General features: G+C 39.1%; 1 protein-coding gene and 1 non-coding gene across 5 annotated transcripts; both read left to right on the top strand.

The window, feature by feature from the left end:
* Positions 1–111: 111 nt before the first annotated feature.
* On the top strand, positions 112–24,813 carry GSKIP (GSK3B interacting protein). 4 transcript variants are annotated; one of them, XM_078335714.1, is made up of 4 exons: positions 6,859–7,028; positions 17,160–17,260; positions 19,733–19,991; positions 23,047–24,813. In XM_078335714.1, exons 3-4 carry the CDS (start codon positions 19,734–19,736, stop codon positions 23,206–23,208), a joined length of 420 nt encoding a protein of 139 aa, XP_078191840.1. In that variant the 5' UTR covers positions 6,859–7,028; positions 17,160–17,260; position 19,733; the 3' UTR covers positions 23,209–24,813. The 4 variants fall into 4 exon arrangements, with proteins under 4 accessions (XP_002754309.1, XP_078191841.1, XP_078191840.1 ...); XM_002754263.7 differs by lacking the exons at positions 6,859–7,028; positions 17,160–17,260 and adding an exon at positions 112–154; XM_078335715.1 differs by lacking the exons at positions 6,859–7,028; positions 17,160–17,260 and adding an exon at positions 379–512.
* Positions 22,142–22,332, top strand: LOC118145463 (U2 spliceosomal RNA). The gene has a single exon (XR_004730565.3). It is a non-coding gene; the product is annotated as a U2 spliceosomal RNA (small nuclear RNA).
* Positions 24,814–25,497: the final 684 nt, after the last annotated feature.

Here is a 25,497-nt window from a genome sequence, read left to right on the forward strand (position 1 = left end):
CTGGGGGCCGCAGGAGGCGGGCAGAAGGGCGGGGGCCGGAGCAGTTCCGGCTCCGAGGGGGCGGGGCAGGCGAGGGCGGGGCGGGAGGGGGCGGCGCCGCGGGTCGGCTCCAGTCGCTTCTGGAGGGAGGAAGAAGAGGACGTGGGGTTCGCAGGTGAGTGGCTGCCGGGTGGGCTGCAGGCTAGGGAGCGGCCGCCGAGAAGGGCTATGGGCTCAGGGCGCCGGCCGGCTATGGGGCCTTCCGGACGGGGAGGCGACGCTACGCAGCGGGCTGGGCCGAGAGGGGCGATAGTCTGCAGGGGCCCCGCTCCCGGGTTAAGAGGGGTCTGGGGGCGGTTCCGGCCGGCCTGCCTCTCCCGGCCCCGCTGAGACCCCGGCGCTCCGGAAACGCACACTTGGGGCGCCGCCGTCTCCGCGGGGAGGACTGGAGCCCCTCTTGAGCATACCCGCCCGCCCCCGAGTATTGACTGGTGCCCATAGTCAGCAAGTTCTTCGTCCACCGCTTCATTCAGGTATTGTTTCCGAGGCTTCCTCTTCGTCGCGGTTCGCCTGCGGTTTGCAGAGCGCTTCTCCCATACGCTCGCCTAATCCTGGGTGTGTCATACCAGCGATCAGGAAACTTGGGTTTTGGAAGCATCTGTGGGCAAAACTGCATTCCTTGAGAAATGCTAGAGGCTCCTGACCTCGCGGAAACCTGGTGAAGAACTTGGGCTGTTCTGGCAGTCTGCGCAATCGTATTTCTGCCTTTTGGGAGGCAACTCCTGCAGAGGCGGAGCCGGCTCTTAAGTTAGTCAGCCTCTCAAGGCCTGGGTGCGGATTTCGGTGGCCCAGAAGCCAGATGTCCTGGGTTAGAATCCTGGCATTGACACCAATTAGCCCAGCCACCTTGAGCCTACGTTGCCTCCTTTACCGCGTGTGAGCGGATTAAAATCTTATGTGCATGGATTTGTGATGAGTAGGGCACGAACCTGAACAGTCCTGAAACATACAGCTATTTAATCACAGTGAATTAAGACGACCAGTTTAAGGAGTGAAATATGTACTGTCTCGGTAACTTTCATGAATGCCTTGGAAATACAGCCCAAAACCTTGGTAGGTGAAGAAAGATCTGGTTGCCTTTTCCGCAACCGCCTTTTCGTTTTAGAACCAGGGTGCTCTATATGCAGTTGCTTGGATTGTTGATTCCCCTCATTCTTTGTAGACTTATCCCAGTATTCTCAGTAACTTAGATTTCCTGGCTCTTCTTCATTCAGAAATATTTGTTTAGGTCCATTAAATAAAAGGCACCACAGTTGATGTGAAAAGTGTCGAGAATCAAGCAGAACCTTCAAGGAGTTTGTGTTATAAAGTTGAAGGTCGTTGGCCATGGTAGTGCCTGCTTGTCGTCCCAGCTAATTTAGGGGCTGAGGCGGGAGGATTGCTTGAGCCCAGGAGTTTAAGGCTACAGTGAGCTATGATCATGCCACTGCACTCCAGCCTGAACTACAGAGGAAGACCCCGCCTCTTAATAATAATAAAGTGGAAGGTTTGTTCATTTATTCTGTAAATACTTATGGGTTGCCTTCTATGTGCCAAGCACTGTTCTAGGTGTTGGCGATAACAACAGTGAACAGATAAGACTCTTCCTTCCTGGAGCTTACATTTTATTGAAGGGAGGTGAAACATAACAATAAATGAGTGACTAATATGCATTGTGGTGATAAGGGCTATTGGAAAAGCGAAAGCAATGTAAAGGGAATGGAGATGGGGAAGAGAGAACGGACTTGCCATTTTTATGTGAGATGATAAGGGAAATTCTCTTATTCAAAAAGATTACATTTTAGCAGAAACTTGGGAGAAAGCTGGGAAGTGAGGCACATGTATACCTGGAAGAGTTGTTTTCCATGCATGGGGAACAGCAGGTGCAATGCCCTGTCACAGGATGCTTAGTGAGTTTAAGGAACATCAGGAACGAATGAAAGAAAGTAGAAGCTGAGGGGCTGGGGGCTGGGGGTACAGAGGAAGCACATCATGTAGGGCCTTGTAGGCCATTATAAGAACTTTGGGGCCGGGCACGATGGCTCACACCTGTATTTCCAGCACTTTGGGAGGCCAAGACAGGTGGATCACTTGAGATCATGAGTTCAAGACCAACCTGGCCAACATGGTGAAACTCCGTCTCTACCCAAAATATATAAAAAATTAGGTGTTGACAGAGCAAGACTCGGTCTCAAAACAAAAAAGTTAGTCAATGTCATGGCGTGTGCCTGTAATCCCAGCTACTTGAGAGACTGAGGCAGGAGACTCGCTTGAACCCAGGTGGCAGAGGTTACAGTGAGCCGAGAGCATACCACTGCATTCCAGCTTGGGCGACAGAGCAAGACTCTGTCTCAAAAAAAAAAGGAATTTTGGCTTTTACTCTGGGTGAGATGGATTTGGGAGAGGAGTGACATAATATGGCCTTAAGTTTCTATGGGATCATGCTAACTGCTGTGTTAAGAATAGTCTGGTGTGGAGGTGGGAGGGGTAGAGTGAAAACAACAACAACCAGTTAGAAGGATATCGCGGTAATCCAAGGATTACCAAAGTGGTAGCAGTGAAGAGGGTTAGTTAGAAGCAGGTGGATTCTGGATGTAGTTTGAAGATAAGGCATGTTTGCAAATAATAATTCTAATATTTGCCATAAAGGAATATAAGCAAGGTGGTATAAAAAGTCAAAGGTGGGATCTTATCTGGTAAGAAATTAGACTTTGGAAGGTTTGAACTAGACTTCTGACAAATAGATATGATTTGGACTTCTTTCAGCAGCTATTAAGTGGGTGGTTTCCTTTTCAATATAGGATTGCATTCAGGCTATCCATAGAATGCCTACAATTTCAAATATCAGAAAGGAAAATTAAAATGGAAGGTTTTACAGTAACAAATATGCTCTTCAGAGTATTGTGTGTTGCCTTGTAAACTTTATGCTTTCTAGGAGAAATTTAGTACAAATATTAAGGTTTATGACTTGTCATTATGATACCTTTGGCTAAAACAGGGTACAAACTCATCCCAAATCACTATGCTGTTTTTGTGTTTTGTCAAAGACAAAGTACCTGTCACAAAATGTTAACACCTTGCATTACTTGGGGAAGATTGTTGGAAATAGATGCTCAATGCCATAAAGAAAAATTAGCACTGGAACAAAGGATCTTTCAGCAACGCAGTTTTTACTTCCCAGACTGCAGGAAGGGTACCCTCACTAGCCATCGTGCCACAAGAGTGCAATGAACAAAGGAAAACAGACACATTTGTCCCTTGCGCATTTGGGAGCGTCCTTATTGCTGTCTCTGATCTCCGTTGGCTGAAGCCAGACCTCACAATCTAAACTAAAACCCGATTGGCTCACAACTTAAAACTTTTTTGAACAGGTAAAAGCAGTGGAAAGCTGGGACATGCCTGTGAGTACGTCCAGCACAGATATCTTGGTTAAAGTACAAGAACGTAGAATGTACTACGTGCCTGTAAGCATGGCATGTCTAACAGCTGCATAGGACCGGGCTTAACAAAGTTATTAGCACACTTACAATTTAACAAGAAAGGAAACTTTCAAAAGGAACTTTTCTCTTTCCCACAAAGATGAAAATAATTACCCTGGCCAGGTGTGGTGACATGCCCCTGTAATCCCAGTGCTTTGAAAGGCCAAGGCGGGAGGATCACCTGAGACCAGGATTTTGGGATCTGCCTGGGTGCCAGAGCAAGATCTTATTTCAAAAAATAAATTTTAAAAAAAGAAAATAATTTCCCAACTGAATACTGTCAGCCTACTAAAAATTATATAAAAGTTTGAAGTGACAGGTGAGACACTGTATACCAGAGGCTAAATAGGTCATGTCAAAATAATCATCCTTCAGAGAGAAATCTGTTAACATGGGAAATGAAAGAAAAGCGAAGGAAATGTACTTGACCTTTTTTAATGACTTGTACCTGAGATAACAGGAATATGCTATCAGGGCTGCATGCCTCACGGCTCTTGGAGGAATTGTACAACACAGTAGCAGCCACCCCCGTACATAATGTGAACAGCACCTAACTTGGAACCACATGGCTTGAGTTTCAGGGCCAGGCTTTCTTCTTGAAAGATAGTGTTGAATACTTTTAATATAATGGATTACATTTCTTGAGCTGTTGGCCCAGCACAATTCTAAGCACTTTTCATATTCACTCATTTGGTTCTCTAAATATCACTTAGCATCATTTTAAAGAGAAGAAATATGTAGCTGAGAAAGATTAAAACATCTTTTCTCAAGTCACAGAGTAAATTAAGTGGCTGAGCTAAGATTCTAACCCCATCAGCCAGCTTGAGAGCCTGTTAACCATCACACCTTACCGGCCACTTCTTGTTCACATTGAGAGGATTTTCCAGGTTGTAGTGTGTGGTACAAATAAAGGTAATTATGAATAAGATATTGTATCTTGCCCTCAGCTGACTGTTACAATGTCAACTGAAAGGTCAGACTTTAAAAGTGAAAATTTGCAATCTCTGTACTGCTCTGGAGATCTTTCTGGCACTGTTCTTTTGTCAGGCTACATATATATGACTTTCCGTGTCTGTTCTTTTTGGTTATTAAGGACAAAGCTCTTTGATGCTCTGAACTCATAATGAAACAAAATAGTCCAATAAATTAAGAAGTAAAGAATAAAGGATTTAGTAATCAGTGTCATAATAACCAGTTTTGTGAATCCTCCAAAAATACGAACACCACCCAAAAATTATGCCAACACATGGAGAAAATAGCTGGTTCTTAAATAATTTATGTATGATGTTTTAAGCAGGTAACAATCTACCAGAATAAATAATAGCAATTGTAAGGTATTTCAATTTTTGTTTCTTTACTAGAAACAGAATATTACTAGTTGGAGTTTAAAGGGAAAGCAGTGAGGTTTTTAATGTCTTTTTAGATATTGATTTATGTTTGTTAGAATGTACTTTAAATAGAGTGCCAAATAATACATATTTTCTACCATATTATGTAGAAATGAGAAACTGTAATACCTGGATTTTTTTTTCAACATTCAGTTTTTAAGGGTCTTTTACTAGAGTCTCATTTATAGTTTCTGGTTTTGAAGTAAAGGTTTACAGGGTGTATTGCTGCTCTGCCCCCACCTTTTTTCTGACACAGTCTCACTTTGTCACCCAGGCTGGAGTGCAGTGGCACAATTGCTCACTGTAGCCTTAACCTCCCAGGTTCAAGTGATCCTCCTACCTCAGCCCCCAAGTAGCTGGGACTACAGGCTTGTGCCCTATGCCCAGCTAATTTTTATATTCTTTTGTAGAGACAGAGTTTCACCATGTTGCCCAGGCGGGTCTCAAACTCCTGGACTCAAACAATTCACCCACCTTGGCCTCCTAAAGTGCTGGGATTACAGGCATGAGCCAGGGCACCCAGCCAGTGTTTCTGCTTATTTACAGTCTTTAAAACTCAAATTAACACTGTATTTCTTCATCCTGACTTCCCTCGTTAATCAACAAAAGCACTTTGCCCCACCAAGCCTCATGTTGAAATTTGATCCCCAGTGTTAGAGGTGAATCCTGGTGGGAGGTGTTTGGATCCTGGTGGTGGATGCCTCATGAATGGCCCAGTGCCCTTCTCCCGAGAGCCAGTGAGCTCTCACTCTTAGTTCACTGAGAATTTGTTGTTGAAAAGAACCTGGCACCTCCTCACTCACTTTTTCTCTCTCTCTCCCTCTCTCTCCCCACTCGCTCTCTGTCTCCCTCTCCCCCTCCCTTCCTCCCTTCCCTTTTTCCTTCCTTCACCATGTGATCTGCATATGCTGGCTCCCCTTCTGTCTTGAGTGGAAGCACCTAAGGCAGAAAATTGGTACTTAAGAGTGGGATGTTGATATAAAGAGACTCGGAAGCAGCTTTGGAACTGGGTAATGGGCAGAGGCTGAAAGAGCTTGGAGGACTCAAAAAACAAGAAGATAAAAGAATGTTTGGAATGTCTTAGAGATTGGTTAAGTGATTGTGCTGATAGAAATAGAGACAGTAAAGGCCATGCTGAGGAGAGCTAAGGTGGAAACGGGGTCTTACTGAGAACTTGAGCAAACATCACCGTTGTTACACTGTAGCAAAGAACTTGGCTGCATTGCCTCCATGCCCTAGGGCTTTGTGGAAGGCCAAACTTAAGTTATGACCTAGAGTATCTGGTATAAGAAATATCTAAGCAGCAGAGAGTTCAAGAAGTGGCACGGCTGCTTTGAATAGCTCACAATCAAATATGGGAGGAAAGAAATGACCTGAAGTTGGAATTTATAATTAAAAGTAAAGCAGAGCATAAAAATATGGAAATACTTGCAGCCTGGCCTTGTGTAAAGAAGGAAAGAGCATTTTCAGAAGAATCCAGTTAGTTCAGATAAAAGGGAGCCAGGTGCTAATAGCCAAGACAATGGGGAAAAGTCCCTCAAGACATTTCCGAAATCTCCTAAGCTGTCCCTCTCATCACAAGTCCAGAAGCCTAGAAGACCAAGAATGGTTTCCATGGTCAAAGCCTTGGGTGCAACTGTTGTGTGCCACCTTGGAACGTGCTCCCTGCATCCTGGTTGCTCCAGCTCCAGCTCTGTTTCAGAGGGCTCCAGGTACTGCTCAGGCTGCAAGCTGTCGCCTTTGCAGATTCTGTGTGTTGCAGGACACAGAATACAAGAGTGGCAGAGGCTTGGCAGCTCCCACCTAGATTTTAGAGGGTGTATCAGAAGGCCTGGGTGTCACAGAAATATTCTGCTAGGACAGTGCCAAGCAGAAATGTGGTGTTGGAGCTCTGATGGAAAGTCTCCACTGGAGTGTTAACTAGTAGAGCTATGGGAACAAGGTTGCCATGGGGACCACAGAATTGCAGAGCCACTGGCAGTATGCACTTTCATCCTGGAAAAGCCACAGGCATTTGACTCCAACTCATGAGAGCAGCCGCATGAGCTGCACCCAGGAAAGCCATGGGGCTGGGACTGCCCAAAGCCTTGGGAGCCCACCCCTCACACCACTGTGCCCAGGATGCAGGACATGCTCAAAGCAGGTTTGGGAACTTTAAGCTTAATGTCTGCCCTGATGGGTTTCTGAGTCTCATGGGGCCTCTCACCCTTCTCTTGGCCAATTTCTTCCTTTGGAAAACAGCATGTATCCAATGACTGTTCCATCATTGTATCTTGGAAGTAAATAACTTTGTTTTTTATTTTATAGGCTTATAGCTTTAAGGAACTTGCCTTGAGTCTCAGATGAGACTTTGGACTTTTAAGTTGGTGCTGGAACAAAACAAGACTTGGGGACTATTGGGATGGAATAATTGTATTTTGAATGTGAGAAGGACATCAGATTTGAGAAGCGAGGAGTGGAAGGCTGTGGTTTGGATGGGGTTTGTTTGGCCCCACCAAGTCTCTTGTCAAAATTTGATCTGCATTGTTGGAGATGGGGCCTGGTGAGAGGTGTTTGGATCAGGGGGTGGGAGCAGGGCTGGGAGGGGCCAGTTGGAGGGGCCAGTTTGAGGGGCGAGAGGTAGGGATCTCATGAATGGCTCAATGTCTTTCTCCCAAGAATGAGTGAGTTTTCACTCAGTTTCTGACAGAACTGGTTGTTGAAAAGAGCCTGGCTCTCCTCCTCTATATCTATCTGTCTATCTATCTATCTATCTATCTATCTATCTATCTATCTATCCTCTCTATCTACCTACCTAGCTAGTACCTGGCTCTCCTCCTCTCTATGTATCTATCTATTTTATCTACCTACCTACCTACCTGTCTGTCTGTCTTCCCCACACCCACCCTCCCTCACACACTGGCTCCTCTCCCACCATGAGTGGAGGCAGCTGGAGGCCATTGCAGATTCTCACACTGCTTCATGTACAGCTTGTAGAACCATGAGCCAAATAAACCTCTTTTCTTTATAAATGACTCAGCCTGGGGTACTTCTTTACAGCAATACAAACAGACTAAGATAAGCACAATACAATTATGTTGTCTAGATTTATAATTACTAAATATATATATCTCTGTCCTTGCTGAAAATGAGGTGCAGAGTAATTTTATAAACCGTTGTATACATGGGAAAATAGCCATTCTTACTGAATTACAAACACTTTATATTTGTGATACTATACATGATTGTGAATTAAATTTTCTATTTCAAAATAAATATGTCTCTAAGCTATTGAAAACAGATTAATGTTATGTATTACAGAAAACAAAGGTTAAATTGGGTTTTAACTTTGCCTAAATTTTTAATGTTGCTGATAATAAACTTTATTCATTTTTCCTTTCAAAACAGTTGTTGGAAATGCAGATAAATTCAGAACTGTTGTTTTATCTGTAACTGATGCTACCAGTTATTTTAAGTGTCTGAATAATAACCTGGTTTCTCTAGGATTTCTGCTTCCTACACTTTATACTCTCCAAAATACTGCAATTTTTAAATTGTTTTTTCTTGTTGAAAACATAATACATTTCCTTTTCTCCAGGAAAATTCAAATACTAAAAAATTAAAACTATCAATTTTTTTTTTTTTTTTTTGAGACAGAGTCTTACTCTGTCACCCAGGCTGGAATGCAGGGGTGAGATCTCAGCTTACTGCAGCCTCTGCCTCCTGGGTTCAAGAGATTCTCTCGCCTCAGCCACCCTAGTAACTGGGATTACAGGCATGCGCTACCACACGCGGCTAATTTTTTGTATTTTTAGTGGAGATGGGGTTTCGCCATGTCGGCCAGACTGGTCTTGAACTCCTGACCTCAAGTGATCCACCAGCCTCAGCCTCCCAAAGTGTTGGGATTATAGACATGAGCCACCACGCCCAGCCAAAACTATCAATAATTATTTTTTAACAGAGAGCGATAGCATAACTGAAGCGGAAAGAGTTGCAAAAACTTAGAGAAAACCTAACCTTAGCCCTTACCTGGTACCCTTTTCCCAGCTCCTGCCTCTGCTTGTTAACTTCATACTGCAAGACACAGTGCCTGAAATTTTCACCTTGTTGGATTAATTCCTTTGGTTAGGCTATACTTCTCAAGCTGATTTTTCATGCAAATATTCCTCATTCAAACCTACCTTTTAGATTTAGAGGCAAAGGAAACTATAGACGTGTAGGGGTATAACCAAAAGAGGATGTGGCTTGAGACATCCAAATATTTGTGTACTTTGTATTTAAAACTCTAGGAAGTTTTGTAATATTTCCTGATACTGGTATAGTAACAGTGATGTATATTTTCCAAGAACATCTGCCATGTTTGTCCTGCATCTTTGTATACTCTTTGTCACAGAGCTGAGTATCATACTTAAGAAGCAGAGAGTTAGAATTTTTTCTGTGTTTTATTCATTTAGAAAATATTCAGTGACATTCTGCTTTATGCCAGACACTGTGCTGGAACACGCTCCCATTTTCATGGGTTTGCAGTAGTACAGACGCAAAAATTATTTGCCATGAGGCTTAAGTACAGCAGTACCAAAGTAGAGATACTATTCAGGGAGATATAGTGATGGACCATCTTGAGATCAGATACAGAATCCTGAAATAGGTTTGTCTGAGCTGAATTTTAGAGGATCATAAGTCTTCAAAGTATTTTGTTAAAATACATTTTTAAGTTAAAAACATATGGTGAGCCTGTGTCAAAAATGTATTTAATAATGAAGTTAACAGCAAGATGGTAAAAGCTGGTTCAGAGTAGTATAGGAGAGACCAAAGTCAGTGAAAGAGAAACCGATGAAATAGGCTTGCAAAGTTAGCTCAGAACTGATTATTGGGATTTCCACTTACATGGCCAAGATAGACTAACAAGGACCCTCTCACCTTAATTTCAAAAAAAAAAGAAGAAATGGACTAAATATATGAAACAATGGTTTCAGGACTTTTGAGCATCAGGTAATGGGCAGTAATCCCTGAGAAGCAACATACAAATATGGTGAGCCTGTTGCCCCACTGTATTGTCTAGAGAGTCTCCAGGCATGGCCTTGGAAAGAAAAACCCAAGTAAAGCCTGATGGCCTCCCTGAATTGAGGACATGGAGCTAGAAACCCAAGAAGGTCAAGGCAGCTAGGACAGAGTACTAGAAAGTAAATAGCTTCACAGAAAGCAAGGACTCTGAAGATGTACAAAGGGTCTCACTTCAGCCTACAGCTGAATACTGATTGATGGCTGTGAGTTCACTGCCCTAGGCTGGGGAAAGAACTACCAAAAAGAATTAGAGGAGGGTCCAGGTGCATTGGCTCACGCCAGTAATCCAGACACTTTGGGAGGCCTGTGTGGGTGGATCACTTAAGGTCAGGAGTTTGAAACCAGCTTAACCAACATGGTGAAAACCCGTCTCTACTAAAAATACAAAAATTAGCCACATGTGGTGGCAGGCACCTGTAATCCCAGCTACTCAGGAGGCTGAGGCAGGAGAATTGCATGAACCCAGGAGACTTGAGATTGCAGTGAGCTGAGATCACACCACTACTCCAGCCTGGATAACAGAGTGAGACTCTGTCTGAAAAAAAAAAAAAAAAGAATTACAGCATACTGACTTGAGACTTTCTCAAGCAGAGGTGATAAGAAAATTATACATCAGATTTCTCTGGAGAGTAAATTGCTGGATTTTCATCTTTATTGGATAATATCAAATCATTTCCCAAAGTGTTGTGCCAGTTTACACTCCCACTCACAGTGTCTAAATGTTCTCTGTTCTGCATCCTCAATAACACTTGATTTAGAAAATTTTTTATGCATGGACTCAAAAAGGAAAATGTTTTACTGATCTGCAAGATGTTAAATGTTACCTCATTTTAATTATTTCTTTGATTTCTAACTGAACATATTTTCATGTGTTTAATAATCATAACTGTTCTTCCATGAAAAAAATGTAAGAATTAAAGGAAACAATTTTCTGAGCTAAACCAGGACCAGGGATAATTCTCATTCTTACCATACAGAATGGAAACCCTCCTAATTCATAGGGCATTGGGTAAAGTACTCAGAAAGTTTTTGACTCTAATGGGACAAAATTAACTAGAGATTAAATGCAGCTCTTGTACCGCCTAACAGCAAGACCTAAGGATCAAGCTGTTTCCGGATAACTACCTCCCAGGACAATGCTCAGTAATATTTATTACTTTTTAAACTTTTTCTCACCATCTGTCTAACCAAATGAATTCAATAGTATTTAAAATAATATAAAAGCATCTGGCTCCAAATTCACAATATTCTGCATCCATTCAGAAGTAACCAGGCATGCAAAGCAGCAGAATGTAACCTATAATTGAGAAGATAAATCCATTCATTGAGACTAACCCAGAAATAAAACTTGAAATTAGTAGGCAGGATATTATAACAATTATTACAGCTGGATTTTGTATGTTCAAAATGCTACAAAAAAGATTGAGCAAATTGAGCAAAGACATGGAGAATATGTTTAAAAGATTAAAAGACACAGATACTGAAGAAAAGATTCGCAAACTTGAAGACATATCAGTAGAAACAATTCAAACTCAAACAGTGAAAAAAATAAATACAACAATGGGGAATAGGACACCTTCACTTGGACTAATATCCATAAAATTAGAGTCCCCAAAGAGAGTAGGGACACACAAATGTTTGAAGAGATAATGGCCAGAAATTTTCCGAATTTGTTGAAAGCTATAAATCTACAGATTCCAGAATCCCAATGAAACCTAAGGAAAAGAAGCATGAAAAATCTACACCAAGAGAAACAAAGATAACAGTGACATCAGATGCCTCATTGGAAACAATACAAGCAAGATGATAGTCTAGAAACATCTTTTTAATTTATTTTTTTGTTTGTTTTAGAGACACAGGCTCTTATGTTTTTGCCCACGCTGGTCATGAACTGAGTTCAAGCAGTCCTTCCGTCTTAGACTCCCAAATAGCTAGGACTACAGGTGCATGCCACTGTACCCAAGAAACATATTTAAACATATTGAAAGAAAAAAATAACTGTCAACCTATAATTCTCTACCCAGCAAAAATATCTTTCAGATATGAAGGTGCAAGGGAGACTAGTTCAGACATAACCAGAAATGAAAGGATTCGTCAACTGCAGACCTCCACTATAGGAAATGTAAGAAGTTATTCAGGCAGAAGGAAAATGATGCAGATCATATATGTAGATATAGATCAGTACAAATGAAGGAGCACCAAAAATGGTAATTATATGGTTACATATGAAATACTTATTACCTAAATCTCTCTGAAAAATAATTGTTTAAAGCAAAAATAATATGTTATGAAGTTTATAACTTATGTAGAAGTAAATATATGACAAAAATAGCAAAATCTCTTGTAAAGTTTGTATACATGAAGTAGTATAATATTAATTGTAAGTGTACTGTGATAAAGATTTATACTATAAGCTTTAAAGCAACCACCAAAAACATACAACAAAACATGTATTTAATAAGAACGAAAAGATATAAAGAATCCTAAAAAAGGGTCAGTTCAAAAGCAAGGAGGAAAATAACGGAAAGGGAGTAACGTACAGCTGAGACTAAAAGAAAACAAGTAGCAAGATAGCAAATTCAAACTCAACTGTATCAGTAATTACAGTAATCAAATTAAATGTAAGTGGTCTAAACACCCTTAGTCCATTTTCGTGCTAGGCAGTTTATATGCTTCTCTTAACAGAGAAGCTTATAACAGAATACCTGAAACTTGATAATTTATAAAGAAAAGAAATTTCTTACCGTAATGGAGGCTGAGAAGTCCATGGTAGAGGTGCCACATCTGGAGAGGGCCTTCTCACTGGTAGGGACTCTGCAGAGTCCTGAGGTGGCACAGGGCATTACAGGCGAGGGAGACTGAATGTGCTGGCTCAGTTCTGTCCCCTCTTCCTACCGCTTGCAAGTTCTACTTGCATGGTAACCCATGAACCATTAGTTCATGGACGGATTAATCCACTCTTTGGGTAGAGCGCTCATGACCCAGTCACCACCTAAGGCTCCACTTCTTGGTGCTGCCACGTTGCATTAGAAATTAAATTTCAACATGAGTTTTGGAGGGGCAAAAATTCATACCATAGCACACCCCAGTTAAAAGATAGAGGTTGCCAGGTGCGTAAAAAAGCAGGACCACCCTGCATACTGCCAGTAAGCAACCCATATTAAATAAAAAGATATTTGTATTTCCATTCCCAAGACCTTAAAGCAGCCTATTATATCAAAATCAAATTCCTCTCTCTAGGTGTCAGCACACTGTCAAATTGGGCCGTCCCTGCCTATCCTTGTATTTTAACCAGGCTAGTTCCTGCCACACCCTGTGCCAACCCTTGCTTATGCTTTGTTTCCTATGCAAAATTCTTCACAATTCTCAAAACCTTTTTGCTTGTTTGTTACTCTTTATTCATGCTCATTCCAGGCCAGTTTTCACTGACCTGGACCCTTTGTCAAGCCCCATCTTTACTGTTCTAAGACAATGTTATAGCTCTTAGAACAGTAAAGAATTTTCTGCCCATTTACCTTATTTTGTAGATGAGAACTTCGTAAGACCAATGAGATTATGTGGCCAATTCAGGTTCATACAAGTTTAGTGATAGAGTTTGTAATAGGACCAAGACATATTGTTTTCTAGAATTATCTGCTGCTCACAATTAAGTACATTTGGGGGAAATAATTATGACGTGTTTCTATGGCATTAATATTTGTACAAATATTTCATTTCATGTGCCTATCTTATTTCCAAAATTAGACTGCAAGCTACCTGTAGACATCTTTTATTAGTATTCTAGTGCTCTACTGTTTACAATAGCAAAGGCTTGGAACCAACCCAAATGCCCATCAGTGATAGACTAGATAAAGAAAATGTGGTGCATATACACCATGGAATGCTATGCAGCCATAAAAAAGGATGAGTTCATGTCCTTTGCAGGGACATGGATGAAGCTGAAAACCATCATTCTCAGCAAACTGACACAAGAACAGAAAACCAAACACTGTATGTTTTCACTCATGAGTGGGTGGTGAACAATAAGAACGCACGGACACAGGGAGGGGAACATCACACACTGGGGCCTATTGCGGGTGGGGAGGCTAGGGGAAGGATAGCAGGGAGTAGGGGGATTGGGGAAGGGTAACATTAGGAGAAATACCTAATGTAGATGAAGTGGGGATGGAAGCAGCAAACCACCATGGCACGTGCATACCTATGTAACAGTCCTGCACAATCTGCACACATACCCCAGAACTTAAAGTATAATTTTTTAAAAAGTATTCTAGTGTTTTAAAAAATGCTGGATATGTAGGTACAGAGTAGATTATGATATTTGATTAATAAACTTAGAATCCAAGTAGATAAGATTATAAAACATAGGATAATTCATTAGTTTTTACTATTTGAAAAAGTGATGATTGATTCCTTTACGTACAGTAGTTAGGATTCAATTGTATCTCAATTTCCAAATTTTGCTACTCATATATAAAGTTTGATTCAGTGCCTTTACATCTGCTGAGGTATTTCAACCTTAATATAAACTCTGCTTATTATCATATTATCTGCAACTTTTCACAGAGGTCTAGACCCTAGACCGTGCCATCTGATACCGTGGCCACTAGCTATTTTAATTTAAATGAACCAAAATTAAATAAATTTTAAAATTCAATTTCTCCATCACAATAGCCAAACTTCAGATGGTTAGTAGCTACTGTATTGGAGGACAACAGTAAAGAACATTTCCATCATCACAGAAAGTTCTATTCATGTAGAATTTCTTATATGATGATAAATTGTTTTGTGTACAAAAAGGGAAACCAAAGATTTTTACAGGATTCACATTGATGAGTCAACCATTCTGGTAACCTGATGGCAGTTCTAAAGTGTCAGTAGTAATCTAGTGGTTGTTCCTTCACTGAAATGGGCATGTATTTCCTCATCCTCAATGGTACGGGCTTCTAGTCAGGTGCACAGATAATCCTTTGAGCAGAAAATATATCTATATTCCATCTTTACCTTCTGTTTAAATGTATACTTATATGTCTTAAATACTTTAATTGTGGTAGAATATGTCTATAAATGCTTATAATAAGATGTGTCTATTCAAAATATTTTAACCTTTTGGGGTACATAATCCAAAATGTAGAAGCTGCTTCTCAAATGTCTGTCAACATAGCAACCTAGCTGCTCACTGCTCTGCCTCTGTAACTTCTGTCATCACCAGCTAACTGACTTCTTGGTTTTTGGCTCTTTTCAAACTCCTTGAGAGGGAATCTGATTAGGCCACCATCCAGAATCAAGTAGTTGGAGAACGCTGTTGACTTAGGACATGAATAAACCCCTTGCCAACCTTGAGCTGGTGCTTTTAATTGAAATACCCATCCCCAGCACATTTTGCTATGATGATGCTGGAATTAAAATACAAAGCAGAGTCCTATGATGCAGAAACCTTTGCCGAGAAGGCAGTGGGCTTGGCTTGGCAAGTACTCTGGGCCTCCTTTTAAGAGAAGCATGTAAACTGCCTAGCACCTTATGTTGCCCATCAAATATGTTTATTGAAAATAAACTATGGCCAAGCACAGTGCCTCCCACCTGTAATCCCAGCATTTTGGGAGACCAAGGTGGAAGGATTGCTGGAGTCCAGGAGTGCGACACTAGCCTGGGTAACATAGGAAGACCCTGTCTCTAAAGTAGAATTACCTGGGCATGATGGCACCCATTGTAGTCCCAACTACTTGGGAGGCTGAGGTGGGAGGATCATTTGAGCCCGAGATTGTGCCACTGTACTATGGCCTAGGTGACAGCAAGATCCTGTCTCATTCAATCATAAATAAATACTTTTTCTTGTGCCACTGTACTGTGGCCTAGGCAACAGCAAGATCTTGTCTCATAAATAAATAACTCTTCGAAAAAGGAAGGGCAGAAAAGAAGTCGTTGAATGTTTTTATGTATGTTAAAGATTGAGGAAGTTACCATAAGCTGAGGAATTCAGATGGCCTCTGGAAGTTAGAAAAGGCAAGGAGACAGATTCCTTCCTAAAGCCTCTAGAAGGAATACAGACCTGCTGGCATGTTGCTTTTAGACTTCTCATCTCCAGAACTGTAAGAATAAATGTGTGCTATTTTAAGCTACTAACTTGATAATTTTGTTATGGTAACAATAGGAAACTAATTTATATCCAGATTCTACAAAGCTTTTATTAAGTACTTTCTACATAACAGGCACAAAAATATTCATCATGATCATCTGAGGTCCATTTTCTAAACCTTTTTACCTGGGGCTGTTGTAGAGCTGAATCAGTCACTGCCTTTCATTATGGGTAGACTCCTAAATCCAGTAGAATACTTTCTCTTGCCAGTAAGATAATGGGAATTTTTTTGCTCCAATAACTGAGAAATGCAAAGGCTGGGAAACCAGAATGGGCTCTGGTTACATTTCTCTGTAAATCTCTTGAGTCTGTTGTTTTTTTGTTGTCAGCATCGTGCTTGGGCTAGTGGCCCCATCTCAGCATGGCTGAGATGGCTGCCTGGAACAGCTGGGGCTGTGTGCTGTGACTGAACTATTCTGGATTAAAGTGACCAGGAAGGCCAGACACGGTGGCTCATGCCTGTAATCCCAGCACTTTGGGAGGCCGAGGTGGGCAGGTTGCTTGAGGTCAGGAGTTTGGGACAAGCCTGACCAACATGGTGAAACCCCATCTCAACTAAAAATACAAAAATTAGCCAGGCCTGTAATCCCAGCTACTCGGGAGGCTGAGGCTGGAGAACCGCTTGAACCCATGAGATGGAGGTTGCCGTGAGCTGAGATCACATCACTGCACTCCAGCCTGGGCAAGAAAATGAGACGCCATCTCAAAAAAATAAATAAATAAAGTGACAGGAAGAATTTCATGTATTAATTAGTTTGGAACAGTTTGTATCTGGAGGTTGGAGTTAATCTCAGCCAAATTTCTTGGTTACTTTGTTTAGTACAGGAAGAGGGCATTATGGTTGCCCTTGGAAAATATGTGTGGTATTAGGCAGGGAAAAGGATATTGGTAAATAATCCAGAATCTGTTTCAACCAACAAAAAAAGAAGTTGTAATCATACCTTAAAATAATAGCTAAAAATGTTATTTATATAATGTACCATTATTTTAATTTATATGTATTATCAAAAGTTCTGAATTTTATGTTATTCAGAGACATTTCAGGGAAAGTGTCATAAAAATTCAGTGTTAGGAAAGGTATCTTCCTCCTCTTTGCAGCTTGGTGCTGATTATTAAAACTGTTTGGTGACCTACTTCACTGACCTGTGAGGATTTCTTCCATTCAACTGCTGGATTCTTGATCTTTCTGCATCACTAAGGTCCTAATTGCAATGAATTAGACTCTTGCAAAAAATAAAAAAAGCTTTATAAATGTAAAACTTTCTCATACAAACATCTTTTTATGTAATGATCATTATATCTGACATCTCTGAAGTACTTGACAACTTTAGCAAAATTAAGATGTTTGGTATTTATGGTGTCAAGATTTATAGTAGACAGTCATTTCTAAATCTTCAAAACTATGTAAAAAAGAAAGGGCTCGTTTTGTATATATAAAACTGAATATAATCTTAAGCAGTATACTGATTATTTTTAGAATAAGGTAAAATTTGGAAAACCAAATGTTTTTCCTATATAATAAGTCAATTTGAGCTTTCAATTACCCGACAGATTGCTCCAGCAATAATTGGTAATTTTATAATTAACTTCTGTTGTTTGTAGCGAGGGATTAATTTTGTAAAGTGCTGTGAGAGACAAGATTAAGAATCTTTAAAACGTATCATTAATTGAACTGGGATTGGAGGAATACATTATATATTTGCTATGTAATTTTTTGAAAAAGCCTTACGTATGTTACTATAAATTGCCTTCAGCAAGTAGTTTTGACTTTTATAATGTGCAAATGACATTTAGCTGATTTTTGCTGATAATTTAGAGCAGTGCCTGCACAGCAGAACCACTCAAAAGCTCTGAAAAAAATAACGTGTCTTCCAGAGATTTTGATTTTGTTTTTCTGCAGTAAGGAAAATTTATCTATAATTTTATAAGCTCTTGCAGATAATTCTGACTACCTTAAAGGATTTTGAATATTACACAAATAGGGCATGAGTTAGTAACTTGGAAATAGCAACGGACAGTGTCATGTACCAGATCAGTAGTTTAAATTAAATGCTTATAAATATTGTCCGTATTGTCAGAAAAAAATTGAGACTCCTTCTAAAAATGCATTTGAGGGTCAGGTGTGGTGGCACGAGCCTGTAGTCCCAACTACTCAAGCAGCTGAGGTAGCAGGATGGCTTGAGCACAGGAGTGCTAGGCTTTAGTGCACAAAGATCACACCTGTGAATAACCACTGCACTCTAGCCTGGGCAACATGGTGAGACCTTGTCTCTTAAAATACAGTGAGTTTATTACAGGTCTAATCTAACTCCAGTGTGGTGAGGTGGGGGTCAGACTAGGCCTTGACCACAGTGCTCAAGTAGATAGAAAATGAATGTTGATAGAATATGCGAAAGAATGAAGAGCTATGCTTCATTCACAATGGCAGATGCTTCATCCATATCAGAGAAATGAAACTTTACTTTTAAAACCTGCCAAGTAAAAAGAAATTGCAATAGCTCACAATAGCTTGTTCTGTAAAGCCCTTTTCACATTCCAGAGCACTTTCACATTCATTAACTTTTCTCATTCATACATTTCAAATTGTAAGAATATAATTGCCTAAGAATACACATAGCCAGGAAGATCCTTTTTAACCCCAGTCACAGAATAAAAGCTAAAACCACATAGCAGCCTGGCAGTAATATTGGATCAAGTTAGCATGAGAAATTAGAAATAATATTTTTTAAAATATAACATTTGGGTCAGTTCAAATTAGTGGTGAAAAGATGAGTTATTCAGTAAATGGTGTTGGGACAGTTGGCTATCCATCTGGAAAACAGTTATGCAAAATAAATTCCAGATGGATCAAAGAGTTAAATGCAGATAGAATGAGAATTTAGAAGGCAATTTAGGGATTTTTAAAATGTAACCATGGGATGGGGAAGGCCTAGAGCAAAACCCCAATCCAGAAGTCATACAGGGAACTACTGAGAGCTAGTGTACTGTGGTAGGTAAAGGCTTGTACTACAATTTCATACCATTTAGATTCATTTCCATTTTTGCTTTTTCAACTGTATGATCTTAGAACCAAAAATATCCTGTAAACATCCAAAAAGATGTTTACTCAAGGAAATACTTATTAAAACAATGAGCTATCCTTCTTTGCCTCTTAAATTGGCAAAAATTTAAAACAATTGGAAGGAGGTGAAAAAGAGTACAGTCCCTCATACTCTGTTAGTGAAATGTAAGTCATACATTCCTATTTTGAAGGGTAAATTGGCAGTATCTCTTCAAAGTTAAAATAAGTATGTCCTTTGACTCAGCAGTTTTGGTTCTAAATATCTTTCCTAGAGAAATAATTATATACATATTTTTTTAATATGTACTAGGATTGTTACTGCGACATTATTCAATATAGCTTAAAAAAAACATAATGTTCTTAATGCTTGTCAGTATGGAAATTGACCTTTTGCGGGTAAGTGAAGAGGGGAGATCCTTTTTTTGAAAATCTGTAGGTCTGTGATTTTGCTGTGAGAAACCACTAGAAACGTTTTTAGATTGTATTTTTGCTCAAAATTATTAGCTAGTGTATTGTACTAAGTAGCAGTTTTAAGGCATAGCTAATTTTAATCAAATGTAATATTTTGAATGTCTTTTATAAACAAATTTTACAACTGCTTTTTTTACAGAATGGAAACAGATTGTAATCCCATGGAGCTAAGCAGTATGGCAGGATTTGAAGAAGGTTCAGAGCTCAATGGTTTTGAAGGAACTGACATGAAAGACATGAGGCTAGAAGCTGAAGCAGTTGTAAACGATGTTCTCTTTGCTGTTAACAAGATGTTTGTCTCGAAAAGCCTGCGCTGTGCAGATGATGTGGCCTATATCAATGTGGAAACCAAGGAGAGAAACAGATACTGCCTAGAGCTCACTGAAGCGGGGCTTAAGGTAACTCACTTTTCTTTTTAGAAAAAAAATTATGTCTTTACCACTTTATTAAAAAGAGGGGTGAGCAGGGAGGGGAAAAGTGTTAACTAAAAACTGGATATTCAGTAGCTTCCAAAATTTTTTTAAGGAAAACTTTTTACCTAGAAATTTTTATTAATTTCAAAGTCTTTTGATCAATATAGGTAAATTGAATTTTTTTTGAAAAATATTTGATTTGCAGGGTGTGACTTTGTTTTAATCATGACCCTCAAAACTATTTCTCATCTATAGCTAAATGTGTTCACCAAAATTATATATACATTCTCTGCATTGATGGGTTTTGCAGTCATTGTGTTGAAAAGATCTTTGTCAACCTCCTAGAAATGTCTCTTCTGTTAAAATAACATACTTGACAACACTGTCTTCCAGATCAGAAATAAATCAGAGCAGAACATTCCACCCCCAGATTTCCAATGGTGTCCTATTAGCCCTTTATTATAAGTATCTCTTTATTATGACAGCTCTTCTAGGCAGATTAACCTTTCCATTGTTTAAACGAAAATCATGAGTTTAGAATAGTAGAAAGCATCACCACAGAGCAACTTTTAATTAAAAAAGAAAAAAACCGCAGGCCATTCCTGGTGGCCCTTGCCTATAATCCTAGCACTTAGGGAGGCCAAGCTAGTAGGATCATTCAGGCCAGGAATTCGAGATCAGCCTGGGCAACATAGCGAGACCCTGTTTCTTCAATATATATATATATATATATATATATATATATATATATATATATATATATATGTTTTAATTAGCCCAACATGGTGGCACTTGCCTGTTATCCCAACTACTTGGGAGGCTTAGGAGGGGGCCCATGAGTTCGAGGTTGCAGTGAGCTGTGACTGGCCCACCGTACTCCAGCCTGGGTACACAAAGAGACCCTTTTGGGAAAAAAAAAAAAAACTTATAAAAACCTTTGACCTTCTGAACAAAGGGGGGATAGACATTAGAAAATCTAAAATTTAGTTTTAACCTTCCCAATCAATGAATCTTCAGTCTTGGCAAACGTTCATACATTTCTGTGTTTCTGTATTTGTTCAGAGTAATTGTACATTATCATAAGGTGGTGCGCAAGGCCTGTCTAAGCAAGTAAGAATGTCACATAATATTATGTTAAGTACATAAATATCTCTTTATTTCACTGGATTCCATTTGCTGAAGATGAGTCATGTATACTGTATATTCCTTGATAGAGCAAAGTGCAAGACCAGCATTTGTACTGCCCTCAGTTCCCTCACAGCTGCCACAAAGATTGCTGCTTAGCTTTAAGTGTAGTACCTGAATGAACTGATTTTCATGCACTCCTTTCCACATCCTTAAATTTGTACTAAAAGCTCCTAGTGTTTAGAGATGGATCTTTAATCAGAAGTAGAGATAAGTGACCCCAGGTAAACTAATTCTGTCTTGTGTTGGTTAATTCTAAGTTGGCTGTGGAGAGGTAGAAGGAGTTCTGATCACAGTCAGCAGTGCAGTCCTAAATGTGAATTTTAATGATCTTGGGCGAGTCTGTCTACCCCTGAGAGTTCCTGCTTCTTAATTAACTTACAGATTATAAAAAAACTTAAAATGATTTGGGGAATAATTATTTGACTGTATGATACAGAAATATCTGAACCATTTGTAAAACCTGGCATGTAGTAGGTGCCCAAATATTTGTTTTTCAGTCTGATTCAGTTAACGGTTGTTGAACTACTATCCTGCATCAGCAAATTGAAAATCAAACCATGAATAAGACATGACCCATGTTCACCAGAAAGATCACAGTCTAGCAGAGATAAGAGGAAGAAGGCAAACTGAACTGTACTCCACTGGAGAGTGCAGTCATCGAGCATGGATCTGAAGAGGGGTGATTCGTTTTCCTCAAGTGTCTGCCTCTGCTCTTCATTCAAAAAAACACTCACCTTCTATTTCTAACATAAACTTTCATCTCTATGGCTTAAATAGATGTCATAAAAATTTAGGATTTATATAGGGAATTTACAGACTTTAGTCAAGTCAGCAAAAACTAAATTAATTTTGCCCTATGTTGTGCTGGTGAACATGACATACCTCATAATCCTGTCAAAAAGAAAAGTTGTAGCTGTGTTCACAGGAGGAAAGAAAAACCCCCGCACATCACTTCTCAGCCTTTTGGCTAAGATCGGTGGTAGTATCTCTTCTTACCAGTTTAATATCTGTTACGTCCTCTATCCAAGGATAGTATATCAAATGGATTTTTGGAACAGGGAGATAGAATAGGCTCTTGCTCTGTTCACTCCTCACATCAACATGGTATTGCAAGTCCTCCAGAAATAGTGTACCCTGCCAAGAAAAAAAAAAACAGTAACATTCCCTTTTATCTCACAGAGTTGAGCATTCATTCCCTGTCAGATAAGAAATATATAAAGTGGAAGTGACCGTTCAGATTACTAATAATAAAGCTAAGCAGTTATGAAAACTAATAAACTAATTATTAAACCAATTAACAAAATAATTATTAAAATTAATAACTAATTAAAACAATCATTAGGAATAATTTATAGAATTCTGTATAAAAGGAATACAAAATGATAAAAATATGAACTGCTATATTACTTATTATAGTACTTAATATAGTGGACCTTCAATATATGTAGAATTCAATAGGGTAAATAATACATGCATGTTTTGTAATACGAAAATGAAGTACTGTTTTTGTGTAGCTTTTCAAATTCTTTCTCTACATTACTTTGAGACTCAGAAGTAAATAAAACCTTTTAAATTTTGAAAAAAATTCTATAGGGAGCATTTTATTGGGTGTTTCTGTATTGTATATTACAAGTTGCTCAAGTGTTAAAGTTTTTGTTTAAAATGTACATACTCTGACTTTGAGAAATAGTCTCATTTGATAATTACCCATGTATCTCTGGTGGTCCAGGGGCTAGGAAAAAATATATATTTTTTTTTAAAAAGGATGATTATTCACGTAAACAAACACTTGGTTTTTGCTTTCTGTACCAAGATGAAAACTGATGAATTCACTGTTGCATTTCTCTTGTAGGTGGTAGGCTATGCTTTTGACCAGGTGGATGATCATTTACAGACTCCCTACCATGAAACGGTCTACTCCTTGTTGGATACACTCAGCCCTGCCTACCGGGAAGCATTTGGAAATGCACTCCTTCAAAGACTGGAAGCTTTGAAAAGGGATGGACAGTCATGACTATACTTTTTCCTTTCAGAGGGGCTGGTGCTGGTACAGAATGTTGACATAAAGCTTGAAATTCTTGCATATGGTCACAGAAAATGCATCTTTGGTTTTGTGTCTTAATCACTTGCTTCCAACTTAGGCTTTTGGCTCAGAAGATTATTGAATAATGATTTTAGTTTCTGTTTCACTAAGGGAATTCTGAGGCCATTGCTGTGATACCATCATTAAGACCTTCACATTTCTTCATATAATCTCTCTGCATTTCAAATCCTAATCAGTATTTCATACTCTTATTACAGGGCTTTGATGCTGCCAGCACTCTCTTTTACATAGGAAATTCTAGATTTGCACAGTAATAGAGGAATTAGAATTACCTAACTATACACTTTGATTCAGCCTGCTAAATCAGGGGTTCACTACTAGCTTGGACAAACTTTGTAGTAATGATTTGCTACTAGCCTTATTGGAAACAAATTATCAACTAGTTTCCCCTGCACAAATTTTGAAATTCACTGCTTCACGTAATCTATTTATATTACTAATATGGTTTAATAAAGATGAATTAATTATATATTACTTAACTAGTATTAAATGAAAAACAGGGACTGAAATAGTTCTGTATTCCATGTTTGCAACAGCCAGCCAACTAAGCAGAGGATAAACCGTTAGCAAATGAATGTAATAATTACTCATTTCCTAGATATTTAAGCACATAAGCAAATACAGGAACAGACTCCATTCCTTTTCTTAACAAAAAGCATCTTCAGTGTGTGATTTAAAAGAAGGAAGATTCTGGTTTCCTAAAAAACAATATTTTGGCCTGTGTTGATTCTTATTCTGAATGTGTGTTTACATAATGTATAGTATATATTCAGAAAGTATTTTTGCTTCAACGTTTACTTTCTATGACGTAGTGCTTTGGCATTCCCACAGCACCCCACCTTCCCCGACAGATGTACAGTGTTCTGTCTCCATGCGAAATCTACAATGTAATATGAGTGCATTGTATGGGTTTGAAGCCAAAGGATGAATGAAGCATTCAGAGACTTCATATTTGAAAAAGGGATACTCAGTATTTTATATTTTATTACAGGTACTGATATTTATAAACTTCATAAACTGTACCATGCTGCCACATGTTGTCAAGTACATGTTGAACAATAAGGATTGGGGAGTTGTTTTTTAATGGTCGCCTAAAGCAGCTGCTGTAGAAACGTGGAACTGAAATTTTGCATCTGGTCACACCTTCATACATTTTGTCATTTGCGGATATTTTTCCATCATTATTAAAAAATAGGAACTTTTAGGCTCTGAAGACCGTGTGGACCAGAGCAAATTAAAGTTCAGTTTGTGTCACAATCCATTGTCGGCCTTCACCGGAATGCTTTGTCTGATGATGTAGATTCATTCTCAGCTTTATTTTCAGATGCTGAACTGGGCAATGAAGTCTGACTTCAGGTTGAACTTTCTCATGCTTAATCTCAGGCTAAATGTAAATGATATTTGTAACATTTGAATAAAGTTCTCTTTACTCATTTTGAGTTAGTATGAAGAAAAGGGATGATTGTATGTTTAAGAATTGAAATTGTTCACTTTGTGATAAATGATTAATTCCAAGAGCTTGTTTCCATTTTTTAATTCTGTATTGTTATGTTTTGATTTGAAGTGACTAAAGTGAGCTGCTTTTTATTACTAGGAGAGAGTAGTGAGGAACAAGAGGAGAGGACTTTAATAAAACTACACAGATATACATGAGAATCTAGATATTAAAACCTCCATTTTACCTGGTCCATTTAAAGAACTTAACCAGCATATAGGCTGGGCGTGGCTCACACTTGAAATTCCAGTGGTTTGGGAGGCCCAGTCAGGCGGATCACATGAGGCCAGGAGTACAAGACCAGCCTGAGCAACATAGATCCTGCCTCTACAAAAAATTATGAAAGCATGGCTGGTGACACACGCCTGTAGTCCTAGCTACTAGGAAAGCTGAAGCAGGAAAATTGCTTGAGCCCAGGAATTGGAGATAGTAGTGAGCTACAATCGTGCTTCTGCACTCCAGCCTGGGTTATAGAACAAGACCCCGTCTATTTAAAAAAAATGAAAATTCTAAACCGGATAAATTAAGCCTTGATTTTGCCTCTAGAGGAAAACGAAAAACTTGTATATAAATAACTCTTACAAATCAATAGGAAGGAAAAATACAAAAATGGGCAAATACAATCAGAAAAAAAAAAATAGAGAGGTCAGTAATTACTTGAAAGAGGTCCAACCCAACTATTCATTTAAGAAAGAAAAATTTTA

Source organism: Callithrix jacchus, chromosome 8, assembly GCF_049354715.1.
Source record: "Callithrix jacchus isolate 240 chromosome 8, calJac240_pri, whole genome shotgun sequence".
Lineage (NCBI taxonomy): Eukaryota > Metazoa > Chordata > Mammalia > Primates > Cebidae > Callithrix > Callithrix jacchus.